We start from the raw sequence: 17690 nt of genomic DNA, 5'->3' as shown, positions 1-17690 counted from the left end.
AGGGGGGCCAGGGGTAATGGGGGGCTGGTGCAGGCAGTGGGGGTTGAGGTGATGGTGCGGGTGAGCCCGGGGATGGAGCCCAAAACCCTGCAGCTAGAGGACAGAGCCCACGGCCACATGGCCAGAGCCTGCCGCCCACCACCCCAGGGCAGAAGCCTGAAGCCTGAGCCCCACCGCACCTGGGAAGGTGGGGAACTCACACTGGTTGCCTGCTCCTACAGTGTTCGCTCCAGAATGGGGTAGGGACAAACCCTGACAGGCAGCCCCAGGGGATGAGCTGCTGCTTTGCTGCCCCCATCCCCCCTCAATCACAGCCCAGGAGGCTGTGGCCGCAAGAAAAGCCCCTGGTGGCCGCATGTGGCCACATTTGAGAAACACTGCCTAAAAGCACATAAACCAGCTCTGGCTCCAATGGAACCTCTACATCCCCAGGTAGTAGGTTGATTTGCAACTAAATACAGCCTTTACACTAAATTTGGTACTTTTTTCTGGCTAACCAGGATGACACTCTATTTATACACATGTATTTAAGCAATTATAGAGCTCAACATATGTTTATTCAGATTCTTAATTTTTACCTTTTTATGATATTAGAAAATGATGAATATGTTTCTTATTTACTGAATGATTATTCATTTTTTGCTTATGCTTTGTGTCAAGCCGCGTTTGGCTGGAAATTGGAATTCAATTAAAAATGCACAGAAACAGCATTTCAAACTTTTTATTAGTTAAATAAAACTAGGATATATAAGAAAAAAGTAAGTTAATCAAAACCAGTTTTGCATTTAAAACTAACTGATTTATTAAACAAGGGAAGTATTATTTGTAGTTAGTCAATTGAACTGATTGTTTCTGGTCATGATGTCCTTCCAGATTTTGGAGGCAGTAGACCTCATCCTCTCATACCTTAATTTTATGAATCAATTAGAAGAGTAAAAAAACTTCCCAGCTTGTTCAGCTTCCAACTGGTAGCTTAACTTTGAATAGACTAATAACTGAACTGAACTAGCTGAGTAAACTGAAACGAAGAAAAAAAAATTCTCTCTGCAACTGCAGAAGAGGCTACTGCTGTCAAAAGCTGGCTTAGCACTTCAACAAAGTCTTGTTCCAGGTGCTTAGCCAGTGATTTCCACCAGTTCAATGGTTTGACTTTCTTTAAAATTTCAGCAGCAAGTATGTACTACTTGAATATTATTTTTACATAATTGAAATTAATAGACTTTCTTTAAAATTTCAGCAGCAAGTATGTACTACTTGAATATTATTTTTACATAATTGAAATTAATAGAGTATAGTACATTTAGGCCTGAACATATCTGCCATAATTTTAAATGTAAATAATTTATTTTTGAAAATAAATATGTATTTAATTTAAATGAAAAGTATTTGATTTAAATAAAAGTCTAATGTAAATTAAAAATTAATACAATAAAAAGGGTTTTTTAAAAATTAATCCATTTTTATCTGCCATGGTTATTTGTCACTGTACAGATAGCTCTTACTGCTCTCTTGTGTGCACTTTTACCTGGCCCTTTGGATTAACTCCTCATTTCCTTTGTGTACCTATCAATCAGCAGAGACCAGGAAAGGTGGTTTATTTACCTGAGAGGGTGGGACAAGTTCATAACATACAGCAGCTTCCCTCAGGCAGAGAACAGCAAGAGATTTCTATCTCTAGTAGTGAATTATTTTGTCAATCTAGCTGAAGGGGGTGGGGAAGATGGGCAGAGTGAGAAAGAGCAAGTGAAAAAGGATTGGGGAAGTGAGTCCAAACTACAACCGTGAGGCTTCCCTGTTTGCCTTACCCCATTAATTAAAATAATTCAGCTACCGAGCAATCCTACAGGGAAATATTCTGTACGGAGGATAAGAAGAGACCATGAGAGCTATGAAGGGATCTCAGCTGTTCATTTTGAGTGTGGGTGAGTACTGTTTTGGTTGTGTTCTACAGGGAATGGGTGGAGACTGGAGAGAGGTGAATGTTACACAGGCAAATATCCCAGCCATTTCTGTGTGTCAATGCCCTTTGTTTAGTACAAATCTTAGCCTGTTTATGATCTGGCAGGTACAGTGATAATGCCTCCATACTACAGTGTTGAGACTCACAGGCAACTCCAGAAGTCTCTCTACAATTTCAGGGACAGAAAGAGAATGGAGTTTTGTATCATGGTGGCAAAGATTTTTAAAACCAATTTAAAATGATTTCCATAGATATTGTATATCCTTTGTCCCTAGAATTCAAAGGGGGAAAGTCCTTAGCTTCTGCTCTCTACACTGTATGTTTCGAACCCAAGGTACAGATCTGCCAACATCTATAAATTAAACTGCTTTCCTTGCTTTTAACTCCAAGAGCCTTGGCCCAACTCTCTGATCCTCTGCCTTCTCATTTCCCCCTGGATAGCCCCCTGCCAATGACACCAGTCTTGACCTGCCTTTGTTTCCTCACACAAATATCTCTGTGCCTTTTTTCCATGCCAGCCTAGGCATAGAACACTCTCTACCACTCACCTAGATGCCACCCCTGCCTTACTTAAACCCCTCTGAAAAATCTCACTTCTTCCGGGAAGTCTGAGAGATGGGAATTTGTATTTAATACTGTACAGTGGAATTACAAAAACTGTGTTCCTCAAGAAGTGGGCACAGACTGAATCACTGGCTGCTCTTATTGATATAACCTGTTTTACCCCACCCCAGACTATTCCCTTTCTATTTGTCATGGGTGATTCTAAAGACCTAAAGCTGTTTGGAGCAGGAACTTTGTCTCTCTCTTTAGTGGCTCACCTTGCACCCTTTGCCAGGGGTGAAATGATAAACAGGTTGTTCGCAGTGTAGTTGTAGACCTCTTGGTCCCAGGAAATTAGAGAGACAATGTGGATAAGGAATATCTTTTACTGGGCCAACTTCTGTTGGTGAAAGAGACAGGTTTTTGAACTTACACGGAACTCTTCTTCGGGTCTTCTTCAGGCCAGACCCGAAGAAGAGCTCTGTGTATGAGTTTCTTTCACCAAGAGAAGTTGGTCCAATAACGATATTGCTTCACCCACCTGTCTCTCTAATAATAAACAGGGCCATTTGGGCTGAGTATAGGCCATACCTTCTAACACCATTATTAAAACAGTGGAGTGGGAGAGATTTTGGAAGAGGTTGTTGAAGCCAAGAAAGGTGCAGCAGAACCAAGAGAGGACTCAGGCCCATGCACAGTAGTATAGACAGTCTCTAAAGAAAACGCTAGGTCCAAACTTTGGGAGCGTCAGTTCAAATTTTGCAAGATGGGCTCATCTCTGGCACTTTATTTTTTATTATTTATTTGTACTGCAGTAGCCCTTAAGAGGCCAAGGCTCCACTGTGCCTCCATCTCTCTTCACTATACAAACAGATAACAAAGAGACAATTCCTGCCCCAGGGAGTTTGCAATCTGAATAAAGATAATAGACAATCTAAGTAAAGATAATGGGTGGATACTGCATACAGACAGGGGTGAGGGATAGCCCAAGGAAATTGTCATGTATGAAAATAGTGTATTTACACTGAATAGAGTTCTGAGGTACAGGTGTATTTCTTATCTGCCAGCTCATTCTATTGCAAGGTGATATGAGAAGTGTTTTCTTTGCAATTATGTAAACTTTGGTTGGATTTATGCAGCTAGAGTAGCTTCACATTTTGTCCTATTTGTTAGTTCCATTTGATGTGAGATGTTTGAAAGAGATCATCACACAGGGGGGTATGGACGGTTGGGGGGAGGGAGGGAATTTTGTTCCTGCTGGGCTGGGAGTTACTTTTGTAGATGGGTCTACATGAATGTTTCCAAGGGTTGTTAGTAAAAAAAAATGTACAGTGGCTGGAGTGCTAGACAAGTGCTCAGTAAGGAAACAAAGGAACATTGTCACCCTTCTACTCAGATTTTCTTTGCAAAAATGTTCTTAACCCTGTCACTCATGACACCTGAGGTGATTAAAACAGAAAGAACTTTTATAATTTAGTTAGTTTTTCACCCTTTGTTCTGTTTCTATGCCATTTACCATTAATTCAATGTTGTCAGTAGAAGTAAACAAGTCACTTTTACTTTCTGGTATTTCTGCTGCATTCCCAGTACTGCCAGGCGGGGGGAAGAAGGGGGTACCTTGGAGGGGAGGAGAGGTCTTTTCAGTGATTTCTTTAAAAAATTGATAAACAGCATTTCTATGTCAGAACAAAATCTAAATCTAGGGTTTAAAGCCTGTTGACAATGTCTCTTTATCAATATTATATGCTATTTCCCCCCTGAGTTTGATTGGATTTTAAGGCCTTTCTCCCTTCAGTTGGATTTAAAAGGGGTTCAGTTCCCCCTCCAAAAAAATTGATTTTGGACATGCCACCAGTTTTTAACTAGCTAAGCTGTTTGGTGACAAAAAGCATCTCCCAGCCCTGCACCACTGCTGAACAGACTACCCCATTGAAAGCGCTGGTGACTCGAGGGGGAAGGAAACACCGTTAGTGGTATCACTGGATGTAACTAAACAGAGATTCAGAGAACCAGAAGGATATGTAGTGGGGAGTCTTTTATTCTCCAGTGAAAAGCTGGATTACGAGCCAGTCAAACAATCAGACTAAAGATGTAGGAAATAAGTGAGAAGGCACCAAAGAGATCAGCCCTTTGCATGGCAGTGCCAGGCAAATTAGAACAATCCTTCACAGTGACATCCAGCTCTCCTATTACTGGCTGCTTCTGCTACGTGTGGGGTTTGGTTTGGCACTTTTGCAACTCTGAACTGATAGTGTTTTTGAAAAGAATAAAAACCTGCAGTAAATGAGAGGTTTGGCATTGGCTGGACTCTGAGGAATAGCTGTGAGTGCATGGGGTTGGGCTGTCACTCTCTCTCTCTCTCTGTGGGTTGGGTTAATGATCTATTGGTGAGCCCTAGCCGGGTGGAACCAGTTTCTGAGGAGTGACAATGGAGTAAGAATAACCTGTTCTACCAGAAACCATTGGGGGTACTGCAGGTGCTTCCTGGGAGAGTCAAGATACTGCTCATGCTTCTGGAGAGGAGGGATGGACTCTGCCTACCCACACAAAGCAAGCCAATGGCTTTCTGTGTGTGTATGTGTGAGGGGTGAAAGGTGGAAAGGATGGGCAGAGCCAGCTCTGGCGTCATGTACACAGTGCTGTTATCTTAGGTGCCCTATAGCAGCTAACGTGCGGGTGGTAGCTGCAATAAAGTAATAATAAAAATACTTTGCCCTACTAGATCACCTTCCTTCTGAGGCTCTCAGAGCACTTCAAAGCTATGAACAAATGAATCCCACTGTGTGGGAAGGGAGCATCACCCCCATTTTACAGATGGCGACACAGGCATAGAAATGCTCAGTGACTTACCCAAATTCGCACAAGAAGTCAGTGACAGAGGGGACAGAGCCTGGGAGTCCTGATTGTTCTCTACTCTAGCCATCAGCCCTCCTTTCCTCACTATTTATTCTGCTTTTATTAGGGAGGTGATGAAAGGAGTGAGAAGAGCAGGAGCAGAGAGGAGGGATGCTTACACTTCTTGTAAATATATGTCAGGCTGGTTCGGAAGGTGCTGAGTAGGGGGGTGCCTGCCAGGCAGCAGGAGAAGGTGCTTGCAAAGCAGGGGTGACCCAGTGTCAAACTCTCCACTGCAGTGAGCCTTAGGGAGAGAGGACACACTGGGACTCCAGTCACACAGGCCATTTCATAGGGAAGGTCCGAGTCTAGAGGGATGGTTTCTTCAGAAGAAGGTCTGTCAGGAGTGAGTGACAGAGAGGAGGGTGTGAGCTGAATCAAAGAGGAGAGCTATGTACAGTCAAAGGCGGAGTCCATTAGACAGGGCTTTCCCAGACTTTGCCATTGCTGCTGCCTCTCAGAGAGGAAATGAGCTATTCCTGTCTATCCACACCATGTCCATGTATCCTGCAGGCCTTTACCTAATTCATCATAACGGGTCCCGGCTTTACTTTCCTCGTGACATCCCTGCACTTAGGGCAGGCAGGTGTGGCCTTTCTTCACCTTTGGGAGCACGTGTTAACCCTCTACTCACCAACCCCTGGATGGAGTCTATACAGCTCATCACAAGGAGAAATTTGCCTTGCCGTCTCTCTATCCCATGCATTAAATTCACTCATGGTACTAATCTGAAGGTCTGACATAAGTAGCAGGGATGTGACTCAGCCCTAATCTGCACTTAAAATACAGATCAACCTATCTATGTTGCTGAGGGGTGTGAAAAATTCACACCCCTACGTGCTGTAGTTAATCTGACCTAATCCCAGGGAGGATGGAGCTAAACTGATGGAAGACCTAGTTTATCACCACTCAGCAATGTGGATTACCTACATTGATGCAAAAACCCCTTCTGTCACTGTAGGAAGCATCTACACTATGGTGCTATAGTGGCACAGCTGTAGCATTGCAGCTGTGCCGTTGCAGAGCCCATAGTGTAGTCATGGTCTGAGACAGGACCCAGAGCTGGCTCTCCTGCACTGCATCTCAACCACCAACTCCCCTCCCCCCACACCACGTGACCACCCTGGCACTTTGGGATGGCACAGCTCTTCACTATCCTCCCCCCTCCCCATATGCTCTGCGACAGCACATCCCTTCCCTAGCCTCTGGCACTGTCCCTTTTCATCCTGTTCCTGAAGGGAGCCTGCCTCTATGCTGGGAGTGCCTCTGCCCCTCCTGCACGCTAAGGTGAGGTAGTCAGATTCGGGTTTCGATCTCATTCCTTCTCTCCTCTAATGACTCAGCGGTGCCATGAAAAAAACAACAACCCAGAACTATGCAGAACAAAGCAGGTGTTTTAAAACACAGCTTCCTGGGGACACAAAGGTCATGGAGAACTGAGTGTAAAACAGAACGAGGCCTCCATATCCAAGACCCCTGCATTGTGCTCTGGAGAGAGCTCGGTTTTGACCAGAGTGGCATGGTTTTGAGCTCAGCAGACACAGCATTACAAAAAACCCATCATGTGGCTGCTTCACCAAACCACAGGAAAGGCCCCTCCCTTCTGCAACCTTCAGCTACCCTTCCCCCCACCCCCATTAAAGTCTGAAGTAAGTATTTCAGTACAGGAGGATGGCCACTGTTCCCCCACCCATCTCCTCAGGCAGCTGGCCTGTTGCTGGGTCTGCACTCCCTCTCTCGTGTCTGACCCCCACTACTATTCAAGGGTTTCCCCTGTGCGGGGCATCATAGTGCATGTCACGAGTCTGGTAACCCCAGGGGACATGAGATCTTTCCCTGTGGTTTTTTCAGGAGAAGAAGGAATGATCTGATATGCACTGAGGCTTCCCCTGTAAGCATAGCATGAAGTCACTCCAGAGCAGCCCCTGGGTAAAAGGGAGTAGCTGTGTGACCCAGTCAAGATGATGCTGAGCCCCACCACCATATCCCATGTAGGGATCTGCTGGTGCTTCTGTAAGGGAGCTAAGGTTCATGATTATAGTGACTGGGGAGGTGGTGGTGGGTGGATGTGAATAAGGACTTTTTTTTTTTTTTTTTTTTGCACCTGGAAAAGGGGTTTCCATGTCAGGGCTTGGACTGGTTCTCATTTACCCAAACCTGCTCTCCCCTCCCTACAATAAGCACAATTGAACATTACTGCTGCTTGTTTAAGCATTGCACTAACAGGGAAAGTCGAGTCTGGTGGGGGACTGAGGGGAAGGGAGGACATGGGGAAACAGCTCTGACTGCAAATCAAGCTCCTGCTCTGATATCCTGGAGCAGATTCTCTAGCTTCAAACTGCTCATCTTACCTATCACAGATTCTCCATACTGGGTAACTCCAAGGAATGCACAACCAGTTGCTTATACCATGGGATATCCATACTTCAGCTAATTGAACTAACCCCTGGGGAAATAGTACGCCTAGGGATCCACCCCCTGGGATTTCCAGGGAAATCCTGTGGGATTATCTAAACCAACCACTGGGGAATGAGAGCCTGAGGTCTGATAAACTGATGATGTGGAACCCACTCTGGGAATTAACCCAGACACAAAGCTGGGTTTAAGGGGAGTTAAGGTTGCTATCAGTAACTTCAGAGGGGGAAATATCACAAGAACATGGTCTTTGTCCCCAAAACTAACATACAGACCCCCCAAATTCACGGCTAAGGTTCAGTTTACAAGGAATGCAAACACGACAAGGTCCGGAAATGCAAAGGTAAGGCAGCCAAACAACAGCAACTCTGGACCAGCTCCTCCAGAACACCAGCCAGCCACTTTCCCTTTGTCTGATAGTTTCCCCATGGCACAGCCACTTGTGGGTCTGGGATTTGTTTTTGCAGTAGTACTAGCTTTGGAGACTTGGACTTGGGTCAGGTCATTGAGGACTGCTGCTTGGGAGAAGACCTTGTCCACAGAAGGACTCTTCAGAAGAGAAGGTGCAGAAATAAGACCCAGCCTCTGGAGCACGATTCATTATATTGATTGACAGTTGCCTGTGTGCTCCGTGCTGTGCGGACAGAGAGGAAGACACACACTCTACCCATTCTCAAGCAGACAGAGACGGTACAGTGCAGACTTATATGATACCCAGTCATGGTAGGGCCCAATGTACCCTGGTTGAGTGCAGGTCTCGTCCTTAGTACCAAGAGAAGCATTTCTCTGATGAGGGAGATTGACCATATTTGTTTGTTTTTTGTGTCTCTCTCTCTAGTTCTGGTGACTGCCCAGGCACTCACAGTGAACACACGTGTCAAGGAAGTAAAGGTAGCACAAGGAACTAACGCCACCCTCCCATGTGAATTCCAGACCTCTGCTGCCACCAGCAACGCAGACTTCGCTGCCTGGAGCAAAATATCTCCGTTGGTAAATCACAAGATGCATGCGAGCATATTGGGGATGACGAAAATGCAGATAGCAAAGGGTCTCAGACCTCTTTTTGATCTGTGGTGGAGGGTGAAGAGGCCTTCTGGGCTCTTTTTGTCAAGAGACCAGGGGTTGAGTTCTTGGTTGTCATCCTGACTCTGCCACAGACACTCATTGTGTGACCACAGGCAAGCAAATGGGCCTCCATGGTCCTCCCAGACTGCTGAAGGATTGTGGGGAAGGAGCAGGAAGGGATCTTTGTAGCCTCGGGGTGGGGGGGAGGGATGGATTTAAGTGGCCTTCAGGGAACTATGGGACTCTTTTTTGCCCCAGTATGTTGACGGGGAGGGAGGGGTGAAGAGGCCCCTGCAGGATATGGGGATGAAAGTCTCCAGGCATTCTCCTTGGCCTCTGGGGCACAGGATATGAGGGTATCTTTAGGAAACTAGGGAAAGGTAGGCCATCTGCTTCTTTCCAGTTCCTGCTCCTCTTAGAATGTGCCAGTCTGTAGTGTTAGCTTGAGGACACACATAGCAGAAAATAAGTTTGCTGTTTGGTGTCTCCTTCTCTATTACAGGAAGATGCTGTCACAAGGTATTTTGATGGCTTTGCACACTATGGCCAGGGTTACGAAGGCCGTCTGCAATTCCATGGCACTGCGGTCACAGATGTCAGCATCACCCTCCAGGGGGTGACCATGGCAGACAATGGAACTTACAGATGCACTGTCCAAGTGCGTGCAGATCTCCCCCATGCCTCTGCAGAGATAGATCTTTTGGTCCTTGGTAAGCCACTCTACACCCTGAGATAGTACAGATCCAATGCCGCAGCTCAGTGACAGACAGCACTATGCAACAAGCAGGAAGTGATGTTGGTGGGAGTACTCTACCCCCTCAGTTAGCACTGATCCAATACTCCACAGCAATAAGAGAGAGAGCCAATGCCAGATACTTCAGAAGAAAGCATACGCCATCCCCATCATGCACATCACTATACTATGCTGTACACCAAGGATAGGTTATCCTTTGATGATGGTGGAGGGGAAGTAACATATATGTCCAAACATCTTGTGATTAACTCCTGAACTTGGGTGGATGTGGGAGGGAAGGACAAAGGGTAACAAAGCAGTGGGAGAGGCCAGAATTTGTTCTAATTATTGTAAGAAAATGGTGTAAGAGAGACCAGTTCCGGCCTGGGAGGAAAAAACACAGCTGCAGAAGATGGATTGCAGGGATGTATAGAAAGAAATCTCAGCAGACCTCTCTGTATAACTGTGCCACACTGCATCTGCTTAGGCCATTCTCCCTTCTTTGCCTCTAGTGGCTCCATCCAAGCCGGAGTGTAAAGTCATAGGGACACCGGAATACGGACGGACCATCAACCTGACCTGCAATTCTCAACAGGGGTCTCCAAAACCTGAGTATACCTGGCAAAGCTTCAGCGTACTGAACCAGCCCCGACCACTGGTGTCAGCGTCAGGTATGTGAGATGCAAGGAGGCCAGGCCATGGTACTTGCTGCAGTTTGGGAGTAGAAACATTTTGGATTGAGGATTCACAGTGCTTTTAGGCCTTCTGAGCAGGTCCTTTAAAAAAACAGGACTTTAAAAGGTTATCCTCCAAGGGTGAGACATACCTGTGAGTATCTGGGCGGCTGTCTGGAGCAGCGACGGGCAGTGATGCTTTCACCTCTTGGTCACCGATTCAAGCCCAGCCGAGAGCTTTGAAAAAAACCAAAGTAATTATTTCCTAATAACCATTTGTAACCAGCAAAGTATTTCACACAGTCCCCCCCGCCCACGGCAATTTCTCTTAGTGGACCCGTCTATACCCTGCCACAATTGACACTAATCAGCCCCCTTATTGATGCTTACAGGAGTGAGGCTAAGGAACAAACTGGCCATGTTTCAGAGTAGCAGCCGTGTTAGTCTGTATTCACAAAAAGAAAAGGAGTACTTGTGGCATCTTAGAGACTAACAAATTTATTTGAGCATAAGCTTTCGTGAACTACAGCTCACTTCAGTGGATGCATCCACGGAGGCCGAACTTTTCCACTCCGAGAGGTAACCGCCCAGCTCAGGGCTGAGAGCGGGTGGGATGGAGGCTGTCAGGACAGTAACTGTCACTAGCACGATAGTCACTTTATTTTAAAATAGTGTCAGAACAAAAGGAGTGATTAAGCTCCTGAGAAGTGGGAGCAGGGAGGAATATCTCTAAAGGAGATGGGGGTGCAGTAGTCTCTCACATGCAGACAATCAGCAAGAGATAGCAGTGTATAACAGGCAGGCGTTATTGCCAGAAGCTGCCGTGTGTTTCTTGACCAGCTCCACAATGTAGAGTGGTTCTGTGTTTCAACCTGCCAGTCGTGGTTTCAGATCCAGTGCCATGGTGTGGGTAAACAGATGAGCTGAATATGATCCTAGCTAGGTAGGGCACTCACATTTTACTCTCTGAAAATTGCTTGAGCTACCAAGGAGAAACTCCACATGAAATCTCTTGATTTCAGAGTAATAGCCGTGTTAGTCTGTATTCGCAGAATCGATGAAGTGAGCTGTAACTCACGAAAGCTTATGCTCAAATAAATTGGTTAGTCTCTAAGGTGCCACAAGTCCTCCTTTTCTTTTTATGAAATCTCTTGTTCACTTGACTGGCCACTGGGTGGTGCCCCTGCCTCAGAGATGGCAGCTTTTGTCTTCGCTACCACAATGTATTTTCTTAAAGAGATCAGACCACTCTGAACTTTTCTGCCTGCCTTATTCTCCTCCCCAGGGGCAGGAGTTTGTTCTAGTCTCCTTGCATTTGGTACTAATTTTCAGGGAAATGCTGTCCATTAAGGGTGCAGATGGAATTTCTCCCTCTGGGATTTAGGGCTGATGCTGGGAGGCTATAAAAGGAGTAGGGCTGTCAGGGTAGCCGCAGCCCTGAGCTGCTGGAATGTGTGTGTTGGGGTAATGCTGCAGGGTATGTGGAATTTCTTTGGAATCCATCCATTCTCACAATGGTGGGACACTTCCTGTTTTTCTTATCTGCCCTACATCTTTCCAACTTGGCTCATAGGGCAGGCTATTTATTTACAGATGTTTAAATTTTCCCAGGAATTTATCAGTGTTTATTACAAAAAATTAAAAACAGGTAAAATCAGTGCAGTAAAATTAAGTTCAGTTTTCCGGGTAAATATTGGGGTAAACCTGACTCTCTGTTCCTGGTTTGTTTGTCTGAACCTTTCAAGAAACAATTATGTTCTAAAACTCAGATTCTTATTAATTGTACATTTTAGTATGTTAGAAAATGGTGAATGATATATTCCACTGTAATTTATTAATTAACTTTTTGTTTATGATTTGTGTCAAGCTGCATTAGGATTGAAACTGGAATTTATTTAAATGCACAACTGCATATAAAATGTATTTTTATTGAACAAAACAAGCTCTTAATAAAGTACATGATCTACTGTGCCACATTTATAAAACTTGATCTCAAAAGCTAAGATGTTTTCCTACAATTCTTTCTTTAAATAGAAAAGTAGCCTTTAAAAAAAACTTTTTAAACAAAATCCAAATTAAAAAAATACATTTTTAAAAAAGTTAAAAAAAATAGATTTTTATCTGCTCTGACACTAGTGCTTGGGTTATGGCTCTTCTCTGGAAGGAGAAATGGCAGGTAAGCAAGCAGTGATCTCTCCTTTTAGAGCAGAAAGCTGAGTCCAGGGAGTTCTGGCACTTTTAAAATTGTGTGAAATTTTTTTTGGTAAAAAACAAATAATGGATTTTGTAAAACCCACAAATATTTAGGTTAAAAAAGATTGGTAAAAACTGGAAATGAAGGGCCTTACTCATAGGACATTTATTCTCTACTCTATTCATTTTGGGGGTTACAAAGCAGCACTGCACTATAGCGTTGAAAGCTGTAAACATTGTGATGCCAAAAAAATGACAGCCTAGACAGGGACACTGAGAAAAGGGCCCGGGAGAAAACTAAGTCATCACTGATAAAGTTTGGAGATGACACAAAAGTTGGACAGGAGAGGTAAATAATGAAGAAGACAGGTCACTAATTCAGAGTGATCTGGATCATTTGGTAAACTGGGTGCAAGCAAACAATATGAATTTTAATATGGCTAACTGTAAACAGATACATTTAGGAACAAAGAATGTGAGTCAGACTTGCAGGATGAGGGACTCTATCCTGGGAAGCAGGGACTCAAAAAACTTTGGGGTTTGTGGTGGATAATCAGCTAAACATGAGCTCCCAGTATGCTGCTAGGGCCAAAAGGGCTAATGAGATCCTTAAATGCATAAACAGCAAATCTCAGGTAGGAGTGGAGAGGTTATTTTGCTCTATTTCCCACTGGTGTGACTGCTGCTGGAATACTGTGTCCAATTCTGGTGCCCTCAATTCAAGAGGGATGTTGATAAACTGGAAAGGGTTCAGAGACAAGTCATGAGAATGATTAAAGGATTAGAAAACATGCCTTATAGTGATTGAGCTCTTTGAATTCCACTGAATGCATCCGATGAAGTGAGCTGTAGCTCACGAAAGCTTATGCTCAAATAAATTGGTTAGTCTTTAAGGGGCCACAAGTACTCCTTTTCTTTTTGTGAATACAGACTAACAGGGCTGCTACTCTGAAACCTGAGCTCTTTGAGTCTATCCATTTAGCTTAACAAAGAGAAGGTTAAGGGGTGACTTGGTTACAGTCTGTAAGTACCTACATGGGGAAAAAATATTTAATAATGGGCTCTTCAGTCTAGCAAAGAAAGATATAACATGATCCAAAAGCTGGAAGTTGAAGCTAGACAAAAATACATCTTATTTCCAGTCTGAACATAACGCTTAGAATAATTAACCATTGGAATAATTTACCAAGGGTCATGGTGGATTCTTCATCACTGACAATTTTTAAATTAAGACTGGATGTTTTTCTGTAAGATCTGCTCTAGGAATTATGTTGGGGAAGTTCTCTGGCCTGTGTTACACAGGAGATCAGAGTAAATGGTCCCTTCTGGCCCTAGAATCTATGGCTCTGTGAAAAGAACATGTATGTGAGAGAGCTGTGGTGCCAGATGATGTGCCTAAATATAGTTACCAAGCTCACTTTAAAAACAGATGGTTGACAGGGACCATCAGAGAAAAAAACGGAGTTGCCATTTAGGTGTAAAAAGGGAAACAACCTGAATAAAACTAAGTTTATACAGAGGAAATGATAAGCTCTAATTCATAGTACTGAGCTCCACTAGCTCAAGGGAGGAGAGGTGCAGCCTCATAGCACACCCTGCCAAATACATGATTTCTCCCCACGGATTGTTTATACAGCCTGATCTACCTTTGCCTTACTCTACCAGGCCATCGTTCCCCACTAGCTCCCTTTACTGGCAAATAATTATGGCATTGTGACATCCTGAAAGCTGGTGGGTTGAAAAACTGTTACAAGACTAGTGTGTTAGCTCTTCAAACGGCCATTTCTCTGAGCCAGCTGCTCTCAGCTGCCATACTCCTCCTGACAGTGATAACTTTTGTGACAAAGCATACAAGGCTGCTGGCCATGTATAAAAGAGCAAGACAAACCTTTGCTGAACATTCATTTGCCCACAACCCCACCCACAATTGCAGGGCTGAAAACAGCTGAACATTAAATGTATTGCCAGTAGCCAAAGGCACGTTTTTATTTAGCCTTCCTTATGTTTCCCACTAAGAACCATGTGGAGGCCAAACTAATTTCACACAAGTCATAAAACCAGTCAAAAACTGTAACAACTTTTGGTCATTCCCAACTTGGGTGGGATTTGAAGGGGCAATTTAGATGTGAAGGGCTCCTTTCCCCAGTCCCTTCCTTGACCTAATCCTCTACAAATTCTTTTATATTTTGGGTTTGTATTTTGCACCAGGACAACAGGTAACTCTGAAGAACATCTCTGCAGACACCTCCGGCTTTTACATTTGCACTGCCACTAACAGCGTTGGACAGGAGTTCTGCAACATGACAGTCTCCATTGTACCTCGTAAGATGCTACTGGCTGCTTGGGTGGGTGGGGCAATGGGGAGGGGGGAAATGTATTCACAGACTAAATGTAGGCAAGGGACTGAAGATGAGTGTACCCCTACCTCTCCAAGAACAGCCCTGTTTCATATCTCCAAAACGAATTCCACTGCCCTGCTTGAAGTGCTCACATTTAGACTTGTCTGTAGTAGCGAATAATACTAAGGCTGTATCTAATTAGATATGGGCCTGAGACACAAAGTTAAGATCTGAACTTGATCAGAGTATGGGGGTGTGGTCTGTCTCCATCTCTGTTGAATCAATCACTCCCGTGGACCTGTCCCTGCTACCCATTGGTTCAGTGCAGAGTCAAGAACAGTTGCTACAAGTAAAAGGATGTCCAGATCCACCATTAAGTGTCTGGGACCCCCAGAAGGGTGGTGGGGTTTGGTCTCTGATGGGTGTGAATCTGACCCGATTTGAAGTCATTCTTAATGCATGCAGGTTTGTTTTGTCAACCCTGCTGTGACTGTGTTTGGTCTTTCCCTCCATAGCATCCATGAACATTGCCCTCTATGCTGGAGTCATTGGTGGTGTAGTTGCTGCAATCATTGTCATTGGGATTTTGGCCTACTGCTGCTGCTGCCGGGGCAGCAAGGACACGGACTACGAGATGACGTGAGTGCCTTTCCCCAGAAGAGTAGGTGGGCTATGTGAGGGACTCTGTGAGAGGTAGAATGTGCTCTCATCTTCTCTCTGCAGCATCGATGCACGACGGCTGGTGGAGAGAGACAATGAGGTGGAAAATTAGCTGATGATGCATAGGTTTTATTGATTGCAAAGGTGAACGACTTAACCCAGGAGAGAAGAAGGCATTGTGCAGTCCCATCTTTGCCACTGCAGTTTGCCTCTTAGTTCTCCTTTACCATACTGGGTCTGCTCTTATGGGCTCCTTTGTGATCGTTGGTGCATGATGTCCCTTAAGCACCATACAGGGTGCAGGACTGAGCTAACAAGCCCAGGGAACCAATCAGGAACCACCTGTGGGTATCTGAAGTTCAGATCCGTTACCTCATTTCTCCCCAGCCTCTGCAATTTCTGTTCTTGGGGGTCTGAGTCACCCTAGCCGCTCATACTCTTCAATCCAAAAATGAGGAAAGGGTCACTGCTCCTGTAGGGAGTGCTGTGGAGAGCTCACAGATACGCCAGTCTTTGCCTCTCTAAACAAGTGCTGTAGGAAATGGGAGAAGGCCGTTCACAGCTACTCCAGCCCCAGCAAGAAGGAGTGTGGGCCAGTGGTTCTCAAACTGAAGTCCAGAGAACATTCCCAGGTGACCTGTGGAGCCACCTCTGTCCCAGCGGTGTAAAATATTCAGAATGTAAGTTAATTAAAACCAGCTAACATCTCTATCTATCTCTGGATAATGTTTTAGTGAGCCAGAAGAGAGTGAGAAGGAGCCCGTCAGGATTCGGGGACCAGCTGAAGAAGAGATGGAGGAGGAGGAGGAGGAATATCGGACAAGAGGCAGGCCACAGATGCCACCCACCAACACACCCCGGCTAGATATTTGAGGCATAGTCACTCCCAGAATAGGAAAGGCAAGGAAGAGGGGACTGATTTAAGAAACACTGTTTACTCCCGACTGCTCTGATCTCTGGTGTAGCTTAGACTGTGAGCTTCCAGGGTCTGGAGTCCATTTCTCTAAATCCTCCTGGGAAGTGCATGCCTAATGCACAGTAGGCACCACTCTAAATAAATAAGTAAATAAGACACTATGTAGAACCAAAACTTATTTCCCAGCACTAGAACCCCTGCTTCACCCACCGTAACCCACCTTTTTGCAGACGGGGCCGTGTCAGGTTTATTTGGGGAGCAAGGGGTAAATCCCCTCAATGCAAATTACTCTGTGTCATTAGATCCATGGAAGATTTCAGCTTCATTAATTGGGGCTCACTGGGAAAGGGCAGACTGGTTAACTTGGGTACTCTGGTAAATGCCACAAGTTTCAGCCAATAGCATGCACTGTATTAGGCCACCGGGCACAGGCACAGTGGCATTACCCAGTATCGGATTGTTTTAACTTTAATTTGATTTTGAGAAGCAGGCTAGTTTAGAAAATGTCAGGTTTCTTCTTAAGCTTTCACTAAACGGGGCTTTTGTATATAATCAAAAATATGTAACAAAAATATAGAACATGATTGCAGCTGATCGCCAGGACCCTCCGCTGGGAACAGCTATTGCATTGGTACTAATGGGATGTCTAAAAACAGCAGAACTGACCATTTGATCTTACTTTTTGTACTTGCAAAGCTTTTTGGTACTGTATAGGCATTGTCTGCAGCAGCTGGACTCTAATCCATAATTGGCAGCTGGGAGGTCTAACAGCCAATCCTTCACCACCTCACTCCATTTGCCTCTGCACAAAAGAGACCTGTTCCCTCCCAAAGGGATTCTAACGGTGCATTTTCATGTCCCATCCCAGAGTCCTCTATCCTCTACTTACTCCCCCACCCCAGCAACAGAAGGGGCAGACAGTGGACCGTCTTCCCTTCACACATGTGGTCATCAGGGGAAGGGAGAAAACATGGCAGTTAGTATCAGAGGGGTAGCCGTGTTAGTCTGCATCCACAAAACCAACGAGGAGCCCGGTGGCACCTTAAAGGCTAACAGATTTATTTGGGCATAAGCTTTCGTGGGTAAAAAACCCACTTCTTCAGATGCATATGGGTTTTTTACCCACGAAAGCTTATGCCCAAATAAATCGGTTAGTCTTTAAGGTGCCACCGGACTCCTCATTGTTAACATGGCAGTTGGATCTTTTCACAGAGAAGGCTAGAAGAAAAATATTCTAATTTTTATTCTAGTGCTGCTCGAAGGAAGTAAAGTACAGATCAATGCACTCAGCGTAGAG

The 17690-nt window shown here is 44.8% G+C and overlaps 1 protein-coding gene across 1 annotated transcript; it reads left to right on the top strand.

Annotated features, from left to right (window-relative positions):
• Positions 1 to 1617: 1617 nt before the first annotated feature.
• Positions 1618 to 17456, top strand: GPA33 (glycoprotein A33). Its single transcript, XM_048835660.2, has 7 exons — positions 1618 to 1922; positions 8652 to 8803; positions 9381 to 9588; positions 10124 to 10282; positions 14687 to 14800; positions 15333 to 15456; positions 16212 to 17456. The coding sequence occupies exons 1-7, from the start codon at positions 1880 to 1882 to the stop codon at positions 16348 to 16350; spliced, it is 939 nt and encodes a 312-aa protein (XP_048691617.1). The 5' UTR covers positions 1618 to 1879; the 3' UTR covers positions 16351 to 17456.
• The last annotated feature ends 234 nt before the right edge of the window (positions 17457 to 17690 follow it).

The sequence above is a fragment of the Caretta caretta genome, chromosome 1 (genome assembly GCF_965140235.1).
Source record: "Caretta caretta isolate rCarCar2 chromosome 1, rCarCar1.hap1, whole genome shotgun sequence".
Classification (NCBI taxonomy): domain Eukaryota; kingdom Metazoa; phylum Chordata; order Testudines; family Cheloniidae; genus Caretta; species Caretta caretta.
Note: the sequence above shows the minus strand (reverse complement) of the source record. Positions and strands in the feature narration are given on the sequence as shown.